Raw genomic sequence first — 26,366 nt, 5'->3', positions numbered from 1 at the left:
GCTCCATTGTGGTAGCATGCATTGAATTTCTATGGCTAAACTCATAAACGTCAGGTGAAGTTGAAGCGTGTTTGTGATTCAGCCATTAAAAGTAAGGCAAGTTTCTAGAATGTGACTGGCCAGCTACCAAAAAATTGCCTTCCAATTCAGTCAACTTTATTGGAAATGACAGTTGATCATGTTTCTTCATTCAAATGATAGCTGAACTTTATTACTCTATGATTTATTTATTACAACTTCATTTAGTGTTTTTCGTACAAGGGTTCCTTGTTAATTTGGGAAAGAAATAAGTAAAATTTCTTTGCAATACAAAATACAAATAGTGATGGAATTGCAGAATGCTAGAAATGTTTTTTGTGGACAATAATGTTTTTGGTAGTTTTATTTACTATGAAGTGAAGGTAGAGTTCTGAATTTGAAGTTCATGACACTTGAAGTCTCTAAAAATATATTTTTCAATTTTCTCGACGGAAATTAATTTTCTTGAACAGCTGATACTTTTACGTTCAAAAGTGAACGAATCGTTCCACTGATATGTGTTCCAATTTCACACAATTCCAATGACAGATTTCTGTGCCTTTCAGTCAGGAAACATTTTTAATGATAGCTATAAACGACCTGTCAAAAAAATTCCAATGTTTGTTTTCAATGATGAAAACCAATGATAGCTATAACTGGCGCCTTAACAGTACTTTTTTGTATTTCGTTTCTTGAGACTAAAAGAAATTTTTTTGAATTGTTAGTACGACGCACAGAGGGGTACCTTGTATGAGAGATCGGACAGAACTCTATAAAATCTAAACTAATGAACCGATTTTGATGAACTTTTCAGGAATGATAACCAATAGCAAATCTGCAACAGAAAATTCCGCCCATTTCCACACCCACTAAAAGAGAAAATTGCTTTTTTCGGAGAACATAATATAAAAACAAAGATTTGTTTACCAAATTTAACGTATATTACGAATAAAATAATAAATGCATTGTAAGTTACTAAAAGTTTAGTTTTAATATGCTTAAAATTGAATGTTTGCTTGTAAAAAAATGTTAGTGTTAGTGTTAGTGTTTTCAAAGCTTATCGTTTTATTTATTATAAAATAAATTCAAATAATAAATTAAAAAATAATTCAAGTAAATAAAATAAAAACAAATTTATTTCATCCTAAAAAGCTATCTAATCTTAAATAAATTAAATTCAAATTAGTTCAAATAAACTTAATTTGATATGTGCAAATCTATGAAGAAGTTAGAAAAAATAAAGATCGTGTAGAAGCTGAAATTTTAAATCTTTGAGAAACTGAAATTCAGTGCAATGGATTCTTGATTAAAATAAAACATGTAACGTATTTTGAAATGACAGAAGAAAAGGCTTCATGGAGTATATCCTGCACTTATCATGCAATACCATACCCCACTGACTGCGGAAATAAAAAAGGAAACTAAAACCCATATACCAAATCGTTTCGAGAAAAATTGGAAAATACTTATTGACACTGTCTAACAAAAAAAGAACTGAGACTGCAAACTCTTGGAAATAATCAAAATAGATAAAAGCTAATTTCGTACGATAAATATAACGGTTTGAATTTGATACTTTAAAGTTTCTACATATTAGCCGTGTTTTATTATTTTCAAAACAAAAACAACAAGCGATATAGCTTTCCATTGAGAGGTTTTTTATGAACCAAAAATTTGTTCGTATTCTAGTCCATAGATGGCTTTGAGAATAGATGAAGAGAAAGAGACGAAATGCAAAATAATTGCAAGCTAAATAATATTTTTTTCCGATGATCTATATGATATTGTTATAACCATAAAACCCTATTAAGAGAACCTTTCACTTTCAATTTAAAAAAGTTCGAGTACTTTCTACGGAACTTGTCGATATTATTCTGTTTACTCAGTGCTGGGTTAGTTAGGGGTTTTTTCATATAAGCGTCTTTTTACCATATAAGATCGTCAGAACTGGTTAAAGCATCTTGCACATGAGCTACGAACTACGGATTGTAGATGTTCGCATATTTTGACTTTTCTTTCACATGAGCTTTATTTCTATTCGCAGACAGCGACGAATTGTCAATTTGAGGTTAAAGTAGTTTTCACATGAGCGCGACCAACGAACGACGAATGAATTACAAAATGTGAGTTTATATACGTTTGAAGACATATGTATTTCCACACAAATTCTTAACAAAACGATAGCAATATAGTTTCTCTTTGATTTATGATACATACTTTTACTTTTCAATATAATATATTAATAAATTTAAGAAAACAAATTTATTCGTCGCGAAAAAAATTACAGTTGATACGAACTGTCAAACTTTATTCGCGTTCCACATAATCCACACTCGCAATTTTATATAATCGCGCGTACTTAACCTTAAAAATCATTCTTATTTTGGTTTCGGTGGTGAATGGTGTTCGGCTGTGGCGTCATTCGCGACGAATTAAAAACTCTCATGTGAAAGAAACGTCAAAATCGACGAATATTCCTTCATTCGTTGGTCGTGCTCATGTGAATAGTACTTAAGTATTGAGAGCGAACAATTTATTCGTTGCAGTGTGGATCGTATGTGGAACGCGAATAGAGTTTGACAGTTCGTAGCAACCAAACGGCAATTAGTTACTACCAAATTGTTTCTACAAAATTGTTTCTACAAAATTGTCTTGTTTTATGGAAAAAATTCAAATTTTATTATCCTAACATAAGTATCAATTGGTTTCTTATAATTTAAATGTGTTTTTGTTTGAAATTGACTTTTTGAAATGTGTAAAATTACGTTTGTTCGTTCATTGGTTGTTCGCTTTCATGTGCAAGGCACTTAAAAGGCATAAATGTAAAATTCCATAATCTAAATTATTAATTTATTGTTATTTTTATGTATGACTTCGCAACCTAAATTCTCTAAAAACCACATTCGGACGTAACCGGATGAGATTTTTACTGGAAAATGTTGCTGAAACTCTACACTATCTATTGAAGATAGTTTGGCAACAGGGGCAAACAGAGGAAGTAGTTAAAACCTTATGCGAACTAAAAAAAATAACAGAAATAGAGTGTTTCTTTGTCAAAAAATATCTTATCCAATTCATTTCAATAAAATAACATACGGTATTGTTTTTAAATTTATTTCAATCAGAAGAAAAAAAATTGTTTAAAACTTTCAAATTTCACAACTGATCATTTAAGGAATGCCAATATTTTCTCATTTTTCACGATATTTGAACTTTGAGCGAAAATCTACTGGTCTACAATTTTGTTTTTGGAAAACGGTTTTCATTTTCGGATTCTAAAATCAATCTTTATAGTTAAAGAGCCTTGCACATGAGAGCGAAAAACGAATAAACGAATGGACGAACCAACGTGATTTTACACATTTCAAAAAGTCAATTCCAAACAAAAACTCATTTAAATTATAAGAAACCAATTGACAATTATGTTAGGATAATCAAATTTGCAGTTTTTTCTTTAAAACAAGACAATTTTGTAAAAACAATTTGGTAGTAACGAAAGTGTGGTTGCTACGAACTGTCAAACTCTATTCGTGTTCCACATAGCATCCACACTGCAACGAATAAATTGTACGCGCTCAACTTAACCTCAAATTTACAACACTCTTGTTTTGTTTGTTGAAAAAGGTAATTATAAATTGACAATTCGTCGCTGTCTGCGAATAGAAAAAAAGCTCATGTGAAAGAAAAGCCAAAATATGCGAACATCCACACTTCGCAGTTCGCAGCTCATGTGCAAGATGCTTAAGAAACACTTTTTGTTTAAAAAAAAATCCTACTTAGATGCCCCCCTGCAACCCCCCTGCTTGGGGTCACTATAGAATTAGGGGTGGGTGCGAATATGGATATATGCAAAATACTTTATGCATTTGAGCACTTAAAACAAAGAAATCTCCAACAAAACAAAAATCAATTACGGCAACACTGACCAAAACACAGGGAAGAAATGTCAAAATCAACCATTTTTGCGTGTTTTGTATGTGAAAAAGTAAACTTTGAAAATTAATTTAAAATAGAAATATAGCTCTGAAATTGCTATAGTTATTACTTATTTGCACATATCTATCAAATAAAAAACCGTGAGCCGAAACTCGTGCTGCGGTAATGGAAAGTTGAGCCCACGAAAAGCTTGATTTATATCCTAAATCAAATTAATTCATTTGTTCAAAACAATTTTAACATAAATTTTTAAAACTTTTAATCACTTACATATTCCAAAAAACAAAAATATCCATACAACATACAAACTTTCTTATTGTTTCTATAATTAACTTTTTATTTTTTTATCTAAAATTCATTGACACACCCTGTTTAATTTATCCAGACAAACTTGTTTTGTTTCCATTTTTGTAAAACAAGCGCTGAAAGCAGCCTCTCGCGCTGTCATTCGACTGTCAAATATTTATTAAAAGTTGTGACGTTTCTTTCGACTTCACAAAAACATACAACAAAAATATGTATATCAACTTTTATAACATTTTTTCATTTTCACTATTCACTCACTACAATTTTATTTTCAGCATACATTTTAGTCGACTCTGCCTGCCACAGTCGCACATCTAATTTTGATCTCATTAGTCTGAGATCCTATTGTAATAAAATTAAATAAAATAAAAATTATACCTACCACCACACTATTATAAAATTAATATTTGAAGAATAAAGAAAAAGAAAAAAGTTCTATTAGAACCTGCTCTTTGAATAAAAATCGATTTCTCACAGCCCTTGTACAAGTGCATATCATATCACGAATTAACTTCAATTAAAAAAGAAGGTCTTGCTGTGGAAAAAACCTTAAAGTGTTAATTTATTCACAGTTCAATCAAAAAAAGAGGAATATCAATTAAAGAAGAAAGAAGATGTTTTCAATATTACCAAGAATATCACGGCAATCGGCGGCGTTTAGGTGAGTATCCAACTAGGTACACAGGGTACAGGGCTAAAGTTGCTACCAGCAACAACAAAAAGAATATTAAAATATCTATAGCTTCAAACAAAGTTATGTCTTTCAATCAATTGGGATTAATTTATAAAAGATTGTGTACACAATTGGCAAACTGGTATTTGACAAATAAAAAATAAAAAGAAGCTAATGGAATTTTTCTTCGATTGCAAATAGCAAAAGACCTCTCACTTTGTGTAACTCTAACTTCATCCAGTTAGACCAGAGAGACGACCACAAGAGTTAGTAAAGTAAAAATGAAAAAAATATTAAAGGCAAATTTTGATCTTACATAAGAATCTCGTTGCCTTTAAACCTCGTTTTTAAGTGAAAGTGAATAGGGGTGGGTGTTGAATTGAAGTGTGGATGAAAAAGACTGCCCATCGTAGTCGTGTACGTGCTTCTGCGGCAAGTTAATTTGTTAAAAATCAATTTTATTTTATCTTTACAAAACTTGTAATATTTTTGTTTAGTTTTTTTTTCTTAAAAAGGGAAAAGGCAGGCATTTGTGTTATTTTGTTTTGACTTCAAATAATTTATGTCTAAAAACTGCCAATTTAGAGACAATAGAACATCAATATGTTTGTTCGTTTTGTATTATTATGTAGTTACAATGTATGCATTCATATTAATAGAACAAGATACCAAAGAGAACAACGTGATAAATACTGTAAAAAAAATTGAAATTATGCAAAACAAAAAATCTTGACCGATTTAATTCCATAACAATTAATGTAACCGCGTATACAAAAACACAACAATATAAAAGTTACATTTATATGTAAATAGTTGCTATAAAACACGAACACAAAAAAACAACAATAACCACAAAAAATAATAAAGAATCAAAATTTTATTGAAATATTTTGCGACGTATCGATTTTTTCAGTTCACGGCCGGAATACACGACGAAAAAAAAAAAAAACATAGTAAATACAAAAGTGAATAGGAAACACACACGGTAGGCAAAAGACACTTAAGTTATGTTAACTTCCTTTTTTTTAAAGAGGGTTTTTACATATATAAGATGTAAATATAAAGAACATAAGCAAGTTGAGAAAACAGTTTAATAAGCTTAGATCTAGGTATACTCTTATGTACACAAATAAGAAGGAAACACTTTTAAAACTAAAATACTTCTTTACAACATACATTTTTAATATGTAACTATAAGATTTAATATGTCTCTTGGTCGTTATATAGATAAAAAAAGGTGTGTACTTATGTTAAGTTTGAATAGAAGAAACCTTGAAATCTAAACAAAGGCTTGGAGGTGTTTTAGTCCAAGGCAAAGCATTACATAAGTCAGATCCTTTGTCAGAGAAATTAAAATATATTTATATGTAATATATTTTCCAAAGTCGTGAGGGACATTTCTACATTCGGTATTATTCTATTTTTTTCTGCTATATTCTTGAAGTTATCGTTTCGTGAGAAAAATACACTTCTAAACAAGTCTCATGAACCAAGATTTGATGGTATTTTTTAATTGAAAAATTCTATAAGTCGAGCTTTATTTTGATACCGAAAATAGGAAAAGAGAATTCATACAAACATACTAAGTCTTGATGGACATTTCTTCATTAGATATTATTCTTTTTTTGCTATATACAAGTTGAGTGCGAAAAATACACTGCTTGGTATTTTTTAATTGAAAAATTCTATAAGTCGAGCTTTATTTTGAAACCAAAAATAGGAAAAAAGAATGGATAGAAACATACATTGAATCTGGTCTACCTTCTGAGAAGAAAAGAGACCTTTAGGAGTTTAACAAAGCACGAGTATTTTGTTTGTCCTTAACAAAGGAAGTTGTTCATACAAAACTAAGAACTACAGTGGCCAAATTCGAATAAACAAACAAAGCCAAAAGTTTTGTGTTTTATAATTTTATATGAATGTTTAATCAAGAATTAAATCAGCCAAGGCTATGAATATGTTTATACATCGAACCTTGCATCAGGTACAATGATGTCTTGTTGCAACCTAACGCTCAAACCATCTTTTAAAAGGTTTAAGTATCACAAAGTTAATGATCGATGGGCAATGTGTTTTATTGCAAACACTTTGAGATGCGTGATAAAAACTGTCGCTAAGTTGACTAAACAAAGAAGACACATACTCTCTAAGTCTAAGGCTCATGGTACACAATCTTGTGTCCATTAACAAAAATAATACTCTTGAACTAAACTTTTCAAAGTTGTTAATGTTAATTTGCGTATTACCATTTATTGCACCAAAAGTTCATTTATTTTGAGGTCTATTCAGTTCATGTAAAGTGACCAACAATGTTAGTTTAATAACACACTACTTCAAATGGTTTTTGCTCGTAATTGCAGTCTTTTAACCCCGTGGTATACTTCCAAAAGAAGTCAAAAAATTGACACTGCATTGATATTCTTAATCGCTTTTAAATTGATCCCGAAATTAAATTTTCAATGATGGAAACCAATAATAATTATAACTGCCCTCTAAAGATCCCAAATTCAATCATTTATAGCATTCATATATTAATTCTAAGAGAATATACTTTTTGGAATACATATCTTATTTTGTTTTAATAAATTTAACAAGTAAACAGATGTTTCCTTTGTGTGCATTCAAATTTAAGTTGAACGACTGATTCAATTAAGAGAATGGCGTTTGCTTACGCGATAAACATAATTAAGCTGGTTTTCATTAATTGAATTGTCAGACAAAATGTTTGTTGGAGGGGGACACTTGCTTGATGTACATATCAACAAATATTTCTCCTGCTAAGAATAGAATTTGAAAAAAGAGATAAAGGAAAGGAGGTATACCGATAGCTACATGTAAACTTTTGCTAAAAGAAACAGCTTTTGCGATAGCAAACTCTAGGTGGCACAATTTACCAAAATGCGCAGCTACAAAACTCATATGGCCTTCACTGGACCTAAAACGCTCTAAAGACTTGTTATCTCAAAGCAGACTTCATATTAGCTCTCTGATAGGTGTTCTTACGGGACACTGTCTTATAATGACTTCTGCAGGAGCTCTATGGGCGAGGAAGAAGAGGAAACCATCTCTCACCTTCTCTGCACTTGCCCTGCTCTTTCACTAAGACGCAAAATTCATCAGGGAGACTTCTCTTTTGATAATCCCAGTGAACTAGCTAAAAAGAATATCAAATATCTTCTTCGCTCTATAAAAACCTCAAAATGGTTCGACTTGTAAAAAGTAATTCTCTAGATTTATGTCTTTTCTTTTAGCCTAAGTGTGTGGATTCTTAATCCGCAGCCACTTTAACCTAACCTAACCTAGAAGAAAGGAGTGCGCTCAATAAGAAGACATTTCATATACCGTTTATAAAAATATATCGAATTAAAAAATTCTATTGATAAACTTTTCTTTTTTTGTAGATATCATGAACGCTGCATTAGTTCGGTTGTACCAAGTGCCAATCTACCCGATTGTGGAATTGTTAACGAACCCATTTTATCATACGGCAAGGATTCCCCCGAGCGAAAAGCTCTTAAAGCTACCCTCAAATCGACCGCTGATAAATGCGAAGAAATTCCCATTGTTATTGGCGGGCAAGAAATTAAAACAAAAGATGTACGCTACCAGGTGATGCCACACAATCATTCGCACAAAATTGCCAAATTCTATTGGGCCGATCAAAAGATAATCGAGAATGCAATTGAAGTTGCTACCGAAGCACAAACTAAATGGGATCGTACACCATTGACCGAACGAGTTAAAATATGGAATCGAGCTGCTGATTTAATGGCTGGAAAATATCGTCAGGAATTGAATGCCGCCACAATGTTGGGTCAAGCTAAGACTGTTATTCAAGCTGAAATTGATTCAGCAGCTGAATTAGTTGATTTCATACGGTAAGAGAATTATTTTTGTTAGAATTATGTTGAATTTTTGTGTTTATATAATCTTCAAAAACAAAACAAAAAAAACAACAAACAAACAAACAGAATGAATGCGTATTTTCTGAAAGAATGCACAAAATACCAGCCAATTAGCGAAAATGCTAAAGTGACTAAAAATTCGATGAGATATCGTGGTATCGATGGTTTTGTTGCTGCTGTTAGTCCTTTCAACTTCACGGCCATCGGTGGCAATTTGGCCTATACCCCAGCACTAATGGTAAGCTAAAAAAGATTCTGAGAATAAAAATCCTCCTAATCTTGATTTACAGGGTTGTGCAGTATTATGGAAGCCATCGGATACTGCGGTGCTTTCTAATTGGCGAATTTTTAATGCTATGCGAGAAGCAGGCGTACCAGATGGGGTTGTGAACTTTGTTCCTGCTGATGGACCAGTTTTTGGTGATACTATTACTAAATCTCCTTATTTAGCTGGTATCAATTTTACAGGTTCTGTTCCGTAAGTGGTTTCTATTTTTGTCTTTCTTCTTTACTTGATTTTGATATAAAATTGTGTAACTTTAAAATTATAGAACATTTAATCGGTTGTGGAAGCAAGTTGGTAACAACATTGACAAATACAGAAACTTCCCACGATTGGTTGGAGAATGTGGAGGCAAGAACTTCCATTTTATTCACCCATCGGCAGATTTGGAGACTACTATTGCAGCAACTATTCGAGCTGCATTTGAATTTTGTGGACAAAAATGTTCAGCGTGTTCAAGGATGTATGTTCCAGAGTCATTATGGTCTAAAGTAAGTTTCAACCAACATCAAAACTTATAAACCTAATGTTTCTTTATTAGATTAAACCAGGACTTATTGAAAAAGCTTCCAAATTGAAAATTGGAGATGTTCAAGATTTTTCATCCTTTACATCAGCAGTTATCGATGAAAAGGCATTCCAACGCATCAAATCATACATTGAACATGCGAAATGCAATTCGAACACTGAAGTTCTAGTAGGTGGAACTTACTCAGATAAGAAGGGTTACTTTGTGAATCCAACGATTGTAGAAACTAAGGATCCTCATGATAAATTAATGACGGAGGAAATTTTCGGACCAGTTTTAACTGTGTACGTTTATAAGGATAGTGCATTGGAGGAGACTATGAATATGGTAACCACATCAACACCATTCGCACTAACTGGTGCTGTTTTTGCCACTGACGAGTAAGATAAAAATATTCTAGAATTTTATACATTTGATTTGATTTTGCTTTAATTATTCGTTTGGTTTGTTCAACTTTTAGGTGTTTCTTAACTCATGCCCTGGATAAATTTAAAATGGCAGCTGGTAACTTCTACATCAATGATAAATCAACTGGTGCCGTTGTGGGACAACAACCTTTCGGAGGTGGTCGAATGTCTGGTAAGAATTTATTTTAAGATTCTTTAAAAGTCCGTACCTATAAAATGTCTGTTATTTATTTTTTATTTACAAAGGAACAAACGACAAAGCTGGTGGACCACATTATGTTCTCCGCTGGACATCACCTCAAGCCATTAAGGAAACATTTGTTCCTCTGCCAGATGTTGAATATCCTTACATGAAGGAATAAGACAATACGAAAATTCTCTCTTAATGCTCGAATAAATGTTAACTATTTAGATACACGTTAATTAAAGACAATAAGAAAACAAATAAGGTAACAAAAATAAAAAAACTGAATAAAAAAATTGTTGCAAAGGGGGCTAAGTTATAGTTTCACATATTTATCATAGCATTTCACATTATTTAATTTAATATTAATACAAAAATAAATTAACTATAGTCGTGAGTGTGGCTTTGTGTCTAATTAAAGTGTAAATCTATAACAGAATACAAATTATAAAGAATAAACATTTTAAAATTAATATAATAATGACAAAATGTTTGGAACTTCTTATATTTATTTGCAAATAAGTATTCTGAATTGATTATGAAATATATGTTATTAAAACAAACTTTTTGGGCTTTAAACAGGTGGTAGTTAACCTATTTTATTAGGGCGCCAATAAATGTGGATCATGTGATTTTGAACCAAAACTGTTAGGATAGGTTTGGTTGGAATTTCTGATAAACAAAAAGCAGCTGCCAAATAAAACGAGACTCAACAAATTTTGCGATAGAAATTTGTGAAATCTTAAGAACACTGTATTTGATTTTGTTTGCTTAAGTGGTGTTGCCGGCGAAATTTGTATTTGTTTTTTTTTTACGAACACAATATAAAACAAATATTTAATACAGAACAACATATGTAGGTACATAAAAACAGAAGAAAATCGAAAGCAAAAATTATAAGAAATAAGAAAACGTTGAAGAACGAACCAGAGCACAACAAAATAAATAAAACATGTCTACATTCTAAATACACACATTTTGGTCACCATCGTCATTTTTGTAGAAGACATTTAAAAGGAGTTGAGTTCAACGTTCAATTCAATACAAATCTTGTCATTGTCATTGAATTGTTACTGAATGCAAAAACCACGAACAAAATTTTCCATAATGTTCCAAACACTTGTGCAAACCCTAATCGAGTTCTATATTCAACAAAGTTTAACAATAAGAGAAATTGAACAAAAAGGTGTTAAATGCAATGTGACTTGGTTCTCCTGAAAAATAATGTTTTTCTATGTACTCAAAAAAAAAGCTGAGAGGAAATTTAAAGAGAAGACGTTGATTAGAATTCAAATCAGTTAAAAAAAAAGTTATGTGACGATTTTGAAGATATTCTAACCAAAAGTTATAATTTTTTGGGGCGAGAGGGTTTTATGCCTAATTAGATTTGCAGAGATTTTTGAAAATTTGGTGCCTCCTTGAAGTCGGCTCTTAATCACACTGGGAATCATTTTTTCCGAACCCTCCTCTTCTCGAATGAAAACAAATATAATTGACCCTAGCGAGGTAAACTTTCAGAGCGAACAATTCTCAAATTTAATAATAATAAAATGGTAGACATATGCATTCAAGAGGACACAAGCGTCCACAGGTTTTTCTCAAAACCCACCTCTGTCTATCAACACTTACTCTCTTCCCGCGGTGAACATCGGGTGCCTAGTACCTCAAATGGAGATTGGGTTCCAACCCCAGTAGAAAATTGTTGGGGCAGCAAACGAGAGAGGGGGGAGAGGTGTTTCCACTAAGGCACCTCTCTTTATCCAGACGGCAGCGGAAGAATTCCCGAGATAGAATCAACGGTGGCGTCTATATGTATTTCCAGTAAGGTTAACCTACTTAGTGAACACCTTATGAGGCTTCTTCGACATATTCGGAGCCCAGGTCTATAAGGATCGATATCCGGCTCCCCGTCCTTGGAGTTATACTAAGGATTTGGCCCTTTAGGTTGGGAGTAGTGCCGTTGGGGTGACTTCCTGACTACGTAAAAACATCATAGTTGCTAAGCACCAACAAGCCTCGGATACGGATGGATTCACTGTTGAGAACCCACGCAAAAAAAATACGGACAACGAACTTCGGATCTGTACGTGGAATGTTAGGTCCCTTAACAGACCACGTGGAGCCGAACAATTAGCGGAAGCCATTAACTGCTGCAATGAAGATATTACCGCTCTCCAAGAATTGCGATGGACAGGGCAAACGCAAACTAAAAGACTGCGATGTCTACCTAGAACAAAGACAGCGTCTATTTGGGTGTGGATTTGTTGTTGGAACTAGACTCAGGCAAAAGGACAGTGTGAGCGAGCGCATCACGACAATCTGTATCAAGGCTGAATTCGCCAATTTAATCCTAATATGCGTGCGTGCCCCGACAGAGGAGAAAGATGAAGACATATTCTTCGAGCTCTTGGACAAGACTAATGAGCAGTGCCCTGGCTATGACCCCTGGTTTGACGACGAATGACGGCAAGCGCACGCAGCGAAACAAGAAGTATACAAAACGGCGCTCCACAGGAGGACCAAAGCTGTTCACAAGCTCTACGAGCAGAATAGGATAGAGGAACACCGGCTTCCTAGATGGAAAAAAAAGAGAGCATGAAAAGCGCGATCGAGGAGATAGAGGGATGTCACAACAGGAATGAGGTTCGTAAATTTTACCAAAAGTTAAAAACAACCTCCCAAGGGTACAAGCCACGAACCGAAGCCTGTAAGGATGATCAGGGGAACATCGTAATAGAACCGCAGTCTATGTTAAGAATATGAAAAGACCACTTCTCCAAATTATGTAACCGAATTCCGCTGTAAGGGAGATAGAACCACTCAACCAAGACGACGCAGATCAACATTAGACTAGGGAAGTCCACAGTCGATCAAATATTCACATTACGGTAGATCCTGGAAAAAAAAACTCAAGAACACCAAATCGACACCCAACATCTTTTCATCGAATTCAAGGCCGCATATGACAGAATATGCAGGGACGAGCTGTATAGAGCCATGTCTAGTTTTGGCATCCCTGCCAAACTCGTCCGTTTGTGCAGGATGACCATGGAGAATTCACGCTGCTCCATAAACGTTGGAAACAATTTTACAGAAATTTCGATGTCAAAAAAGGCTTTAGACAAGGTGATACGCTGTCATGCGTATTAACAAATGATCTGTAGAACGTCGATAGCCCTTTATGGCTGAATCATAAACACGCTTCGGCTTCGTCTGCGTTACGGTGGGCCTGCTTCGAGGTTGTTTTGAATGACATTTCTATTATTTCATCCCTCCAAAGAGCAAATATTTTGTTTGTTGACATTTTTTTACAACTGATGAGCTGTCAGACAAAGCAAATGTTCAGATAATTGAACTAGAGCTTCCGTTTGGAGTCACATTACGTTACATTACGTTCTTTTCCTTACGATTGTCAAACGAAACGTGAGGTCGAAGCTCCATTGTGATAGCATGCATTGAATTCCTATGGCTGAAGTCGTAAACGTCAGGCGAAGTCGAAGCTGAAGCGAGTTTGTGTTTCAGCCATTAGGTGTAGAAGTTTCCTAATCAGCATTGGTAAATACATACACTGCCCGACAACCGATTAGCGCCCTCTCTAATCATTCAGTGTAAATGGAAATAACTCGGAAATTTTAAATGTATAATGCTCAATATCTTTTTTTTGACTCTTTTTCTTAAAAAAACTTGAGTTCTGCAAATTAACCGTTATTTTGTGACAAAAAATAATGTATTTTTCGTGCGACAGCCGATTAGCAACTCTACGCTTAATAATTTGTGTATGTAAGTAGTCGTGATTTTCTTTTTTTAAAGTTATTATTAGTTTAATTTAAATAATTTTCAATTAAGGCGCCAGTTATAGCTAGAATTGGTTTTCATCATTAAAAACAAACATTGGAATTTTTTTGACAGGTCGTTTTTAGCTATCATTAAAAATGTCTGTCATTGAAAAATGTTTCCTGATTGAAAGCCAACGAAAATTTTTCACTGAAATTTGTCATTGGAATTGTGTGAAATTAGAAAACAAATCAGTGGAACGATTAATTTCACTTTTGAAAATAAAAGTATCAGCTGTTAAGAAAATGAATTTCTGTCCGGAAAATAGTAGTTTTAGAGCAAAATCAATGTGCAAATAAACTTTTTTTTCTCAAAAAAAAAAAGGAAAACACCGTCAAATATCGATTTAAACATTTTTCCGGATCGATTTCAATGACAGCTAAAACTGGCGCCTAAATTTAGTAAATATGGGGAAAGCAAAACTATTAAATGAAGCCGAAAGGGCCAAAATAAAGGCTTATGGTGAGTGCGGTCAATCAATCCATCAAATTTCTAAACAAAATTAACCGCAGCCGCAAAGTTATTTTCCCATTCTTAAGAAATGAGCATAGCTATGGAAAAAATATGAAAGGCCGGCCATCTTCTGTCATTACAGCAAATCTTGCTGGAAAAAACCGGTGTAAAAGCAAGCGTCCGGACGTCCAAAGAACTACTTCCAATGCTGAACAGTTAAAGCGTCTTAAAATAAAAAAAAAACACCTATCAACCAATTTCGAAAGACGCAAAGCCTCGATTTCTGCAGAGCCGCTTATATTCTGGACGAAGGGGTGACAGCATGTTGTCTTTTCAGACGAGAAAAAATTTAATTTGGAGGGTCCCCATGACAATGCTTACTACTTTTATAATCTTCGATAGAATAGCATACTTTAGTTCGACTGCATAGCTGTGCTGGTAGTGTCATGGTATGGGGAGCTATAACGTACTATGGCACTATTGAATTGCAATTTTTTACTCATCGTTTGAATACCACAGCATACAATTTTGTACTAAGAACGGCGTTCCCTGCAATCAAGGATATTTTTAGGTCCTTAGAATGGAAGTTCCAACACGATAACGACCCTATCCACACCTCTAGGGTCGTAAAGTATTTAATTGAACTCCAAAAAGTACCCTTACTGATATGGCCGCCATACTCGCCCGACCTTAACATAATTGAAAATGTTTGTGGGTGGCTAGCACACGAGGTATACGAGTCTGAAAGGCAATATCCAACTGAAGCGGAACTCATTGAAGGAATAAAAAGTGCCTGGCACACTATTTCTCTGGACTATATCTATAAAGAAATTATATGATTCTTTACCCAACAAGATGTAGGAGGCCATAGTTAACCGTGGTGGTAGGAATAAGTTGTAAATGTAAGGACTTCAAATTAAAAAAAAAAAAACATGGAAGTATTCTCTGCCCATTTTCTTATGTTATTTGGCATTTTCAAGTGGGGGTTCTAATCAAATATTCGGAAAAAAAGATGATTTTTCTTATTCAATTTTTTTAAACTCCGTTAAAATGTTATTTATTAAGATCGTGCGGCAACTTTCATTTCTTTCATGGCAAAAAGTTAATTTCAAATGTTTAATTTGATTGACTGATATTAGGCACCAAAGACAGGAACAGTGCATATTCAATGCTTTCGACATTATCATTCTCATCAGAAGCGGTTTTAAACCGACGCAGAACTACTTTTTGCGATGTCATCTTTTCTTGAAGATATTGCGAAACAGGACAGCGGAAACCCCGATTTACGCAGATTACTACTTTTCTATGTAGAATTTGAAACAAACAAGTTTTACTAACAGGGTTTTGTATACCTTTAATATGCCAAAGACACAGTGTGAGCATTAGGAAAAGAGGGAAAGTTGGATAGGAGGTGTCGGTGTACATTGATTTTGAATTCCTGAACTTTGCAATGATAGGGAAAGATAGAGCGTGGCAAGGCATTCCACATTCGCGTACTACGGCTAAAAAATTAATCTCTGTACTTCATAGTACGCCTGAAGTTGGAATCAAGGGTAAACTGATGGCGGGTATTTCGATTAAATTGTTTAAGGAAAGGAATACAACTGGTTATTTCACTAGAGCATAGTCCGTAAAAAAATAACGGTAAAAAAGCTCTTCTTTGAATACTGTCCAAGAGGTTTAAATAAGTTACTGGAGCACCAGCCCAGAGATGAGGGTTATATTCAAGTCACGGACGTATGTATATAGGTTTTGGAGATTGTAGCCAGATCAAATGGAGAGAAAAATGTCTTGCAACGTCTCAAAAAACAAGAAGGGTATATCTCGCTTTAACGATACAAGACAGCATTGGGTTTTCGAAGCATTAAATTTTATTCTCCATTGTACAATGCTGTGTAGGTCGGAAATTAATGAGCTTATCATATTTTGCCATTGCAGCTCCACAGCCAAATAGGAGGGTTTTGAGTCTGGAAACGAATATGAAGAGCTAAGAGTGCTATCGTCATCGAAGCAATGTATTGGATTAGAAGTAGCAGACAAAAGATCATTTTTAAAAATGAGGAATAAGGTCGGAGACAAAACGGAACCCTGGGGCACACCAGCATTTATTTTATAGGTTTCAGATTTGAATCCGTCCAAAACAACTTGAATTGAGGGATTCGAAAGAAAATGTCTAATCCAACGAAGAAGAGATTTGTCAAATCCAAAAGAACGCATTTTCGATAAAAGAGCAAGATACCAGACTTTATCAAATGTTTTTGAAATATCAAGTGCAATAATCTTAAAACAATGTAAAGATTTGTTCCACTGTTCGGTGAGATGAACCATGAGATCACGAGTGGACCTATTGCTACGAAAGCCGTATTGCCGGTCATTAAAAAGCTTCCGTTCCTGAAGATATTTCTTAAGCTGATAATTAATCCAAGACTTTAGAAAGAAAGGACGTTAGTGCCATCGGTCAATAATATGCGGGGAAGAAGATTCATCTTTTTTTGAGATTGGCTGAACAAATGCAGTTTTCCAACTACTCGGAACGAACCCAAAAGAATAGGATAGATAAAAAAGCTTACGCAGTGGTTTTGCTAACCAAATTGACATATGATAACAGTTTTAATTCAAATGGAAGTTTTGAGCAACAGCTTCTTAAAGCTTTGTAATAGAACTTATGGCAATACATTTTGTATCGAAATGTTTTATTTTTAAAGTTTAACCTGCTGCAAATAAATTCCAAAATTTTAACAACCAATATTACTTTTTAAAATAACAAATTGAAATACTTAAACAAAATATTTACTAATTAAATTAAATGGTTAAATTTAATATTTTTTGACTAAGTGCTAAAGACAATAAAATTAATGTTGTTATAATTTTGATATAACTGTACATATATCACGTTTAAAAATTTAACCGGAATGCTCGGCGTAAAGTAATATGAATATCGAGTGATTTAATATTACGAATAACGAAGAAAACAAACACACAAAACCCTAAACACTAAAAAAACAAACTTACTTGTATTTCTTTTCCAAGAGCCGATCTCTAGTCTTATGATCTAAGCTCTCCAAACACTCTAATCGCAGTAGATCCAGTCCACCAGGAAGCACATTCCTCAAAGCAATTATAGTTGATCGCAAAATAATCTACAATTTTATTTATTTTATTTTAAAATTGAGATTTAAATATTTATACTTACTGCATGAGCAAAATATCTGCTAACATCTCCCTCTCCCTCAGCATCGAGCAACGATACCTTCTCCAACTCAGCCAGGAATGTATCCATACTCTCGTCACACAACTTGCCCACTTCAAACATAGTAACTGCATGATTCTTAAGTCCTGGCGACAAATTACCCATCATTAAAAATGCCGTCAACGTCGAATCAAACAAAAATCCAACACGTTTTCCACTCTTCGGACTGGGGCTTTCTTTCAATGATTTATTTGCAGCTTCACTCACATCCTCCAGCTCTGAACTCAATTCATTCTCTGAACTACCCTTGTCAGTGGTTGTTGTTACTGTTCTCTTCGTCTCTTGCACTGGCGATGGTGTGGGGACATTTGGGAATGAAAAATCACTATTGTTCTCATCCGAAACATATTCAATGGAATTATTGTCTTTTTGTTGTTTTGGACTATTCTCCTGTGTAATGAGCCCGGTGCCATCTTCATTGATCAACAGTGAGTGATAATTCAGTGGGGTAACTTGTGGACGATCATCTTGATGTGCTTCACGTTTGCTCTTGTCCCAACTTGGATGATAAATTGCCGTGAAACTATCATCGAGGGGATCCTTTCGCTTAGCAAATCCCAGACGACAGAAAAGCGAAACTGCTTGTTTGACGGTGTCCAAGTCAATTTGAAGCATATTGGCCAACTCAGACATGGTCATATGTTCATCGGTGCTTACAAAGATTTTGTAGAGAAGATTCTCAAAATAATCGCCACTAACACGATTCATTACAAAATTACGAAGTGGTGGAATGCATATTCGATCTTCTCCACTAATTGGTACATCCAAATAGATAAGACCTTTCCTATAACAAAATTATATTAAATTGTTTAATAAGGTTCTTTAATTTTTAATCATTTGAAATAACAAACCTATAAAGACTATGAATAACAGCATAATCACATTTTCCAGCTGTCTGGGAGCCAAAATCAATCAAATCATCGATAAGACTTCTCTCAGCATCATTTACGTACTGAAATTTTATTGAACACTCTTTTTTGCAACTTTTTTTTTGTTTGTTTTTTAAATATCTTACCCTAATATCACTTTCTAAGACATAACCAACTTCTACTTTCCACCATGGTTCAATATTGATTCTGATTGGAAATTTGGGCAAAAATGTCATCGGATTTGGTTTGCTAAAGAGCAACTTGGACGTATTTGTTTTGAGATCGCTTATTAATGCCAAATATTCATTTCGACCAATTCCAAGAACTCTTAGACCTTAATTTAAAAAGAAATTCATTAAACATCACTTATGAAAAAAAAATATCGTGGGGGCTTACAATCAGCAGCTGTGAAATTTGGCAATGTATCATAACTTTTATCATTTTTAACCAAAGTACTTATTACATCCAAATAATAATTAAATGGAGTTACTCGTAAACCTTTTGTTATTATGTCAGCCAAATGATACGGGAATAGGCAAAGACAATTGACGCTTTTTTGCACAAGTAGCTCATAGTAACGTTGTTCATTGCGAAATACTTTTCGAGCTAGAAACAAAAATGTATACAATTAATTTTCAAATATTGTTATTGAAGTGAGTTATTTGATTTTGTGGACTTACCTAAATTCCCACGATGTCGTAGTTGATTTTTCAAGCTGTAATTGAATACGTAACGTTCATAGTCTTTCTGATTGTTGTGGAGAATCTGTAGGACAAAATATCAAACATAAATTTTGATAAACTTTTATACAAGTTAAAGTTATACACCGCCTTCGAAATATTGCTATAAGCTTTTTAGACTGTGATGGGAAAATATAAACTACCATCTCTATTTTCAAAAGATTGTGAAATATAGTTTTAAATGTTTTGTTTTTGTAACGAAAGATGCTGAATTGATTTTAGAACTTTGTGAAGAAATTTGTAGATACCTTTTGTTTCTTTAATTTTGATCGCCTAAAAAATACAAAAAAGAAAAACATTTGGATTCTACTTAAATGTATTTCTTATTTATGTTTAGAGAGGCGTCGCGTCTTCGTCAGGAAAGAAACTTCGGCTCCATCTGCAGTCTTTTTCTCAACTAAATACAGAACAGCAATGAACTTCTGGAAACTATGTTTATTATCAAATTTTAGCATGTGAAGTCGAGTCTAGCCAACTCGTATCTTTGTGATGTCATAATAATCAGCATAGAATACAATTTATAATTAATAGCCAAACTGATTAATCTTTAACCCTACTTATGTTCCATGTATGGCAAAAGTTTTGTTGTTTTCTTCTTTTTTTCTTTGAGAATGAGAAAAAAAAAACAATTCTGCAAAAAGATAGACCAAGCCCTGATAACACCTTTTTTGATGAGATAGTTGGAGAGAGATCCTAAAACTAACATTATGCTCTTTTTATACCGGTGCTCTCACGCAATGAAAACTACTTATAGTAGAGCTTCTAGCATCGAAGGAAGCAGTGCGTTCAAACAAGATTATTATCTTTACTCTGGTCGAAAAAGAACAAAATACATAAATAAGAGTACCAACATCTAGATTAAGATGTGAATGAATTTATAAATAAACTAATAAACTATCTTTGTTTAGACTTTATAAACGAAGTGTTAAGTCTTTTATTTTTGTTTACAATGTTTAAATTTCTGGTTGTTTGAAATGGCTTAGTTTGGGAATTATAAAACAATAAAGTATAGTAAGGTGTTTTAAATATGCATTTATACAATTAAGTTGTAAAAATTAATTTCAATACATTTTATTCCATTATTTAGGTGTTATCCAGTTTTCCTGGACTCAAGTTAATGTCTTTTCACGTTTACACAATTTTTTTAAAATTTTATTTAAAAAAAAAGCTTTTATAACTTTAACCTTATTTTTTGATTTGGTTCAAAAAATCTGTATTTACAAATATGGATGCGATATGAACGAATCTAAAAAATCAAGTTTTTACCAAATTAACACCGCCTCAAGGCGGGGTTAGGTTGTTACATGAAAAAAAACACACACAGGTGAAGTTATGGAAATAATAATTTATTGACTGAATTAATCTGAAAATTAAAGTAAGAACAAAAGAAAAGTTACTGAACAATGTGTGTATAGTTAGATATTATCTTAACGTTGATGAAAGTGAAAAAACACGACTTTGTCGTTGAATTGCAGAGATTCACTTTGCATTTGGTGCAATATGCCTGCGTTTCTGATGATGATGACGTTCGACGACCTCTTGGTTTTTTCGTTTCATTTGAAACCATGCACAAAGATTCAGCAACTTCAGAGCGAAAGTTTGGCAATTCGATTTTTACTCCATTGTGTACCCTATGTAAAGGATGTAAGAATTTACAATCGCCACATCTAACAGATGGAAAAAGATGCGGTTCGTCCATTTTCGGGTTTTCATGTGAATATGATACCGACCGAGAAGACCATCCATGAAATCGACACCGTCCATATGTCGATTGTATTCTTTTATTATAAATGGGCAGTCAACTTCTATTTGTTGCTTATTTTTTCTATCCCATCGCGAAGATTTGGAGGGTGGTGGAATAAGCTCTCGAGAAAGAAATGGTTTTACACCAACATAAGTCGAAAGTAGTCGAACACTTTTGTTGTCCAACCACAAAACGCTGCTTATATCTATGCCGTAGGCTGAAGCGACATATTCCTCAGAGTACCCTCGCTCTACTTATCGCTTCGTCAACTCAGCATCGCTCGACAATTTGATGTTTGGCACTCGAACTATATATACTACGGCTTCTTAGATACGTCAGCAAACCCAAGGACGTGTAAAAATTATCAAAATATACAATATGGTTCACGTTGTCTGGAATTTCGCTAGACAAACGAACAACGACATTTGGCGAGGCTCCGAGATCCGGAGCATTTCCTGGTACCACATTGTCTCCTGCACCAGAATAAATATCAAAGGAATATGCAAAGCCCATATGATCACATAAAAACAAACAGCTTGGTTTCCCACTTATGTGGTTTGGCTGGCATATATTGCTGTGTAGGGTTGCCACCCATTTTCATAGCACACATCTATTCGTCTACACATAGACGATGAAGCCTCAGAACAGACCCAAAGCGTTCGTTGAAATGGGTTATTAGTGGTCGAACTTGATGCAACTTGTCGCATCCAGGCTGGCCATTCGGGACCATAGTCGAATTGTCATTGAAGTGCAAGAACTGGCGAATTTGTTCGAATCTTATTCGTGACATTGTGGTTCGGATTGCGTCCAGCGAATATCTTCCCCAGTAAGAACGAACATTTGGAAAGCGATATACAGACATGAAGAACATGATTCCAATTGTCTGTCAACTGGCGAACCTCTTGTAGATTGGTTTCAATTTTCTGGCACGCATACAAATTCATTTAATCATCTAGATATTGCATGAATTCATCTGTCACAAAGTAATGAAAGAAATAAAATGGTGTTTTCAAAGCTTTTACTTCAGGAGGCAGCTCTTTTACTTCACGAAAAACGACTTCATTTAGGTACAAGCAGCTGCATATTTTTTTTTACACAACATGGATTTGAATTCTTGATTATCATTCTTCATTGCATTCAAGACACCAACGAATTTGCCTGTATTCGAATGATCTGGGCACTTTCTTGTAATTCGTTGTCATTCCAGTCGCGTTTACGTTTGCTATAACGTGAAGGGGTAACATTAGGCTCAGATATGATAGCGGGACTTGTTGCGGAATTAGATCTGGCGTTTGATTCGAAAGCAACAAATGAAGCAACAGACGTTGATGGCAATGATGCTAAAGCTAACCTTGGCTCTTGGTGACTTATACGTCTAAGGCGCTTATGTCGACGCTTGCATTTACTGCATCAATCAATATTTGACTTGAATTCATCAAACAATGATCAATCAAGAGTTCATCTCCAGAGCAAACAAAATCTGGATCGTCAACATTGTCGTCATCGTAAAAATCATCTTCTCCTCCAGTATCTTCTGGACTTGAAATTACATTCATCAACGAACAGCAATGCATAGAACAATATTAAAACTATAGGTAAAGCTTATCAAATTGAACAAGAGATCATACCGTTACCTATAAACACTTGTAAGCTTTACCCCGCCTAGAGGCATTGGGTTAAAGACTTTGCTTTTTTTTCTTATTTAAAAAGTATCTATTCAAATATTTTCCTAAAGGAAAATTATTAATAGGTGACATTTTTTCAACACTATTGAACTTATATTATTTGTATTCAAAGTACAGACCAATAGACGAAACAAGTTAAAGTTGAGAAATTTCAGAAGAAATAAGTGACTCGAAATGTTAACAATTAAGTTTCGCAATTGAAAGTCGCTAGTAAAGGGTAATTTATTTGTCCTTTTAAACTTAAAGCTTAAAATAAAACAACAAGTGATAATTTTGTATTAAAATTTTTTCACTATAAAGTAAAGGCGTGGCAAAATCGCATCGTCACCTCATCGCGGTGCCCGTTGGATACCCAACTAACGACAAGCGTTGGATCCATTGGATCCATGAGCTGAGTCACCTGAGTTATCTTTTCAGGAACTAGGAGCAAAAGAACAGAAATACGATTAAATCCAAGAGCGTCTGACACATATTGTGCGGCACACTGGTCTGCGTCTGTACCCTGTGGGGCGGCTGAATATAAACTATGGATAGAAGTAACTGACCTATTTATAGAACGAACACTAAGTTAACAAAATTATGGCAATGAACAAAACGACAAGATTAAATACCCCAGGTGTCACTCCAGTGAAACTGGTAAATCCACTTTCTTACGAGGTTGGTCCTAAGGATTCTGGGAGGACCAATTATTGCTTACAAATATTGAGAGACGGAGTTCAAAGATGCAAAGAACTCTCCCAAACAAATTTACTTCAGGGGTTACATCATCAACAACCTCAAATAATACTATAGATGTTAAAAACATCAGCGAAAAAGGAACCAAGATCAATGAAGAGATCGACATCACAGATCAACAGAGTTCTAACAAAATCAAAGAGAAAGACCAATCAAATCAAAGAACTACTTTGAAGAATAGCAAATTGAAATAGCGGCAAGAAAACAACTTGAAGTTCTAGTTCAAAGTCTTCAGCTGCAAGTGAAAAAACTCGAAGAGAAAGTTTCCTTGCTTGACAAGAAAGATTCAGAGTCCACGATTCAGTTAAGTCCAAAATATATTGAACCTGAATATCAAACTGATGAAGAAGTGCTCTTGTTTGAAACTGAGAAAAAGAAAAATAAGAATACCACGTAGTCCCGAGACTCGTTCAAGAAATCAGAAAAGCTCTAAAACCGAAAATAAAAAAGAGTTGATTACAGGAACTAAAGTGGTAGCTGTTGCTAAATCAATATCTCATGCAAAAAAATTACACCAATGCCAATTATGATCTCAGGATTTGCAATTTTTGGAGATCTTAAGAAAATAATAGAAAAATGTACTAAAAAAGCTTGCAAATACACATCGTACAACAAAGACAACTGGAAAGTCACAGTCGAAGAAGCTGACGAGTATAGATCTGTCACTGAAAAATTGGGCAAACACAAAATAACATTGGACTCATATGAAAACAAAGCTACAAGGTCAATAAAAGTGGTAGCCAGTGGTCTTTATATATTGTACAAAAAGGCTTTCAAGCCCTTGATGTAGTCAATCTTTTTAAGACAATTAAAAACTCCTCTGGAGAATCGATGACAAGTAAAAGGTTACTGCCTTTATTCATGCTTACTTTTGACTGCAAACAAAGTCTTGAGGAGATTTCTAATGTAAGATCAATCTTGGGTATAGCTATTAAAATTAAAACACTTCGAAAATCTAAAGTTGCTCCGCAGTGCAAACGTTGCCAAGCTTTTGGTCATACCCAAAAATACTGCAACCGAGAGTTTGCTTGTGTAAAGTGCGAAGGAAAACATGCAACTAAAAATTGTCCTATGAGCAAAGATCAGAAAGCAAAATGTGTGAACTGCAAGGGTAATCACCCGGCAAGCTATAGAGCCTGCCCAGTTGCCAAAAAATTCCAAGAGTTCAGAAGCAAAAATACATCTGCTAGAGACAAACCGAGAAACACAGTAAATACCGATTTAACTGCTGCAAAACAATACTAAGAAGGAACCGCCTAAAATGGCTGTTCAAAGTAAAAGCGATGAAAAGAAAGCATATTCTCAGATTGTTAAAAATGTGTGGAGGAATGAAGAGACTTCCATAAAAGAAATGCTACAACTTATTCTTAAAAGAATTGATAAACAGGATTTGAATATCATACTGCTAATCGAAAAAGTCGCTCTTAAAAAACAATGATAGACAGAACACTTAAAATCGCTACATGGAATGTAAACGGTCTTATACAACATTCATCCGAATTAAAAATCTTTTTAGATCTAGAACATATCGATATTTGCCTGGTGTCCGAAACTTATTTCTCCAATGGGCAAAGTCTAGATAATGTAATAGAAAACTATTCATGTTACCACGCTCCACATCCAGCTGACAAGGCAAGAGGTGGATCGGCGATTCTTATAAAAGAAAGCTTAAAACATTATGAAGTATCCAAGTTTATTAGTGAAAATATGCAAGTAACAACTATTAGTATTGGTATGAAAGTTTAAGATAGCAGCTATATACTGCCCACCAAAGCGCTCCCCGACAGAAGATGACTATACAGATCTATTTAATCTTCTTGGGCCTAACTTTCTTGTTGGCGGTGACTTCAATGCGAACCACACCCATTGGGGTTCAAGACTTATATCAACAAAAGGCAAAAGACTTTTCCAAGCAGGCCGTAAATACAATTGCGAATTCTATTCCTCCAGGTCGCCAACTTACTGGCCTTCCGATACCAACAAAATACCAGACGTTATTGACTTTTTCGTAGCAAAAGGAATCAAACGAAATCACATTAGTGTCGATGGTAATTATGACCTGTCATCAGATCATACTCCAGTGATTCTATCACTAAATGAATCGGAAGTACTAGAAAAAAGTAATCCAAAGCTTGTAAATAAGAAAACAAACTGAAATGATTTTAGAGAAAGACTTTTAAGTTTTATAAATTTAAGATCTCCCATGGATACAATCGAGCAAATTGACCATGAAGTGGAACAATTTATTGCTGATGTGCAACAGGCCGCTGAAGAAAGTACTCCAACATTTTCTAATAAAAGACAAAATGAAATAAAATATCCTTTAGAGATAAGAGAGTTGATAACAGAGAAAAGAAGAGGTCGAAAAAAATGGCAAAATACTAGATTTCCAGATGATAAAACAGCGTTTAACCGTATAAGCAACAATCTTAAAAAACAAATTTACAAATTCAAACATGATTCAAACATGATTCACTCAGTACATCCCTAAGGAATTTAACAAATGATGATTCAACCGATTTTTCGCTATGGAAAGCAGCCAAGCGCCTGAGAAGACCGCAGTTACAAAACTCGCACTTGAAATCTCAAGATGGGAAATGGATTGGTAACCCGAAAGAAAAAGTTAACCTTTCCGTCGAACATCTTGCGAATGTTTTAAAGCCATACTCATCAAACGCGGCTGAAAATAACATACAATTTGTTGATAAGATAGATGAAAGTGAAATACAAATTGTAAGACTTAAAGAAATACGATCTAATTACTGCTCAGGTTATGAAAGAAATGCCATTGAAAGCCTTCATAAAACTCCAATAT

The 26,366-nt window shown here is 34.1% G+C and overlaps 2 protein-coding genes across 2 annotated transcripts in view; one reads left to right on the top strand and one right to left on the bottom strand.

Annotated features, from left to right (window-relative positions):
- LOC129948779 (protein FAM91A1) overlaps positions 1-26,366 on the bottom strand; it is a 43,642-nt gene that overhangs the window by 3,909 nt on the left and 13,367 nt on the right. Inside the window, exons 2-7 of the mRNA XM_056059798.1 lie at positions 19,328-19,412; positions 19,044-19,253; positions 18,794-18,981; positions 18,630-18,730; positions 17,722-18,562; positions 17,541-17,668 (exon numbers count right to left, since the gene is read on the bottom strand). Of these exons, the coding sequence (XP_055915773.1) occupies positions 17,541-17,668; positions 17,722-18,562; positions 18,630-18,730; positions 18,794-18,981; positions 19,044-19,253; positions 19,328-19,412 (1,553 nt within the window). The remainder of the gene's footprint in view (positions 1-17,540; positions 17,669-17,721; positions 18,563-18,629; positions 18,731-18,793; positions 18,982-19,043; positions 19,254-19,327; positions 19,413-26,366) is intronic.
- Positions 4,526-10,722, top strand: LOC129948780 (delta-1-pyrroline-5-carboxylate dehydrogenase, mitochondrial). Its single transcript, XM_056059799.1, has 8 exons — positions 4,526-4,921; positions 8,335-8,811; positions 8,905-9,076; positions 9,129-9,316; positions 9,390-9,612; positions 9,663-10,030; positions 10,111-10,229; positions 10,304-10,722. The coding sequence occupies exons 1-8, from the start codon at positions 4,875-4,877 to the stop codon at positions 10,417-10,419; spliced, it is 1,710 nt and encodes a 569-aa protein (XP_055915774.1). The 5' UTR covers positions 4,526-4,874; the 3' UTR covers positions 10,420-10,722.

The sequence above is a fragment of the Eupeodes corollae genome, chromosome 3 (assembly GCF_945859685.1).
Source record: "Eupeodes corollae chromosome 3, idEupCoro1.1, whole genome shotgun sequence".
NCBI lineage: Eukaryota > Metazoa > Arthropoda > Insecta > Diptera > Syrphidae > Eupeodes > Eupeodes corollae.
Note: the sequence above shows the minus strand (reverse complement) of the source record. Positions and strands in the feature narration are given on the sequence as shown.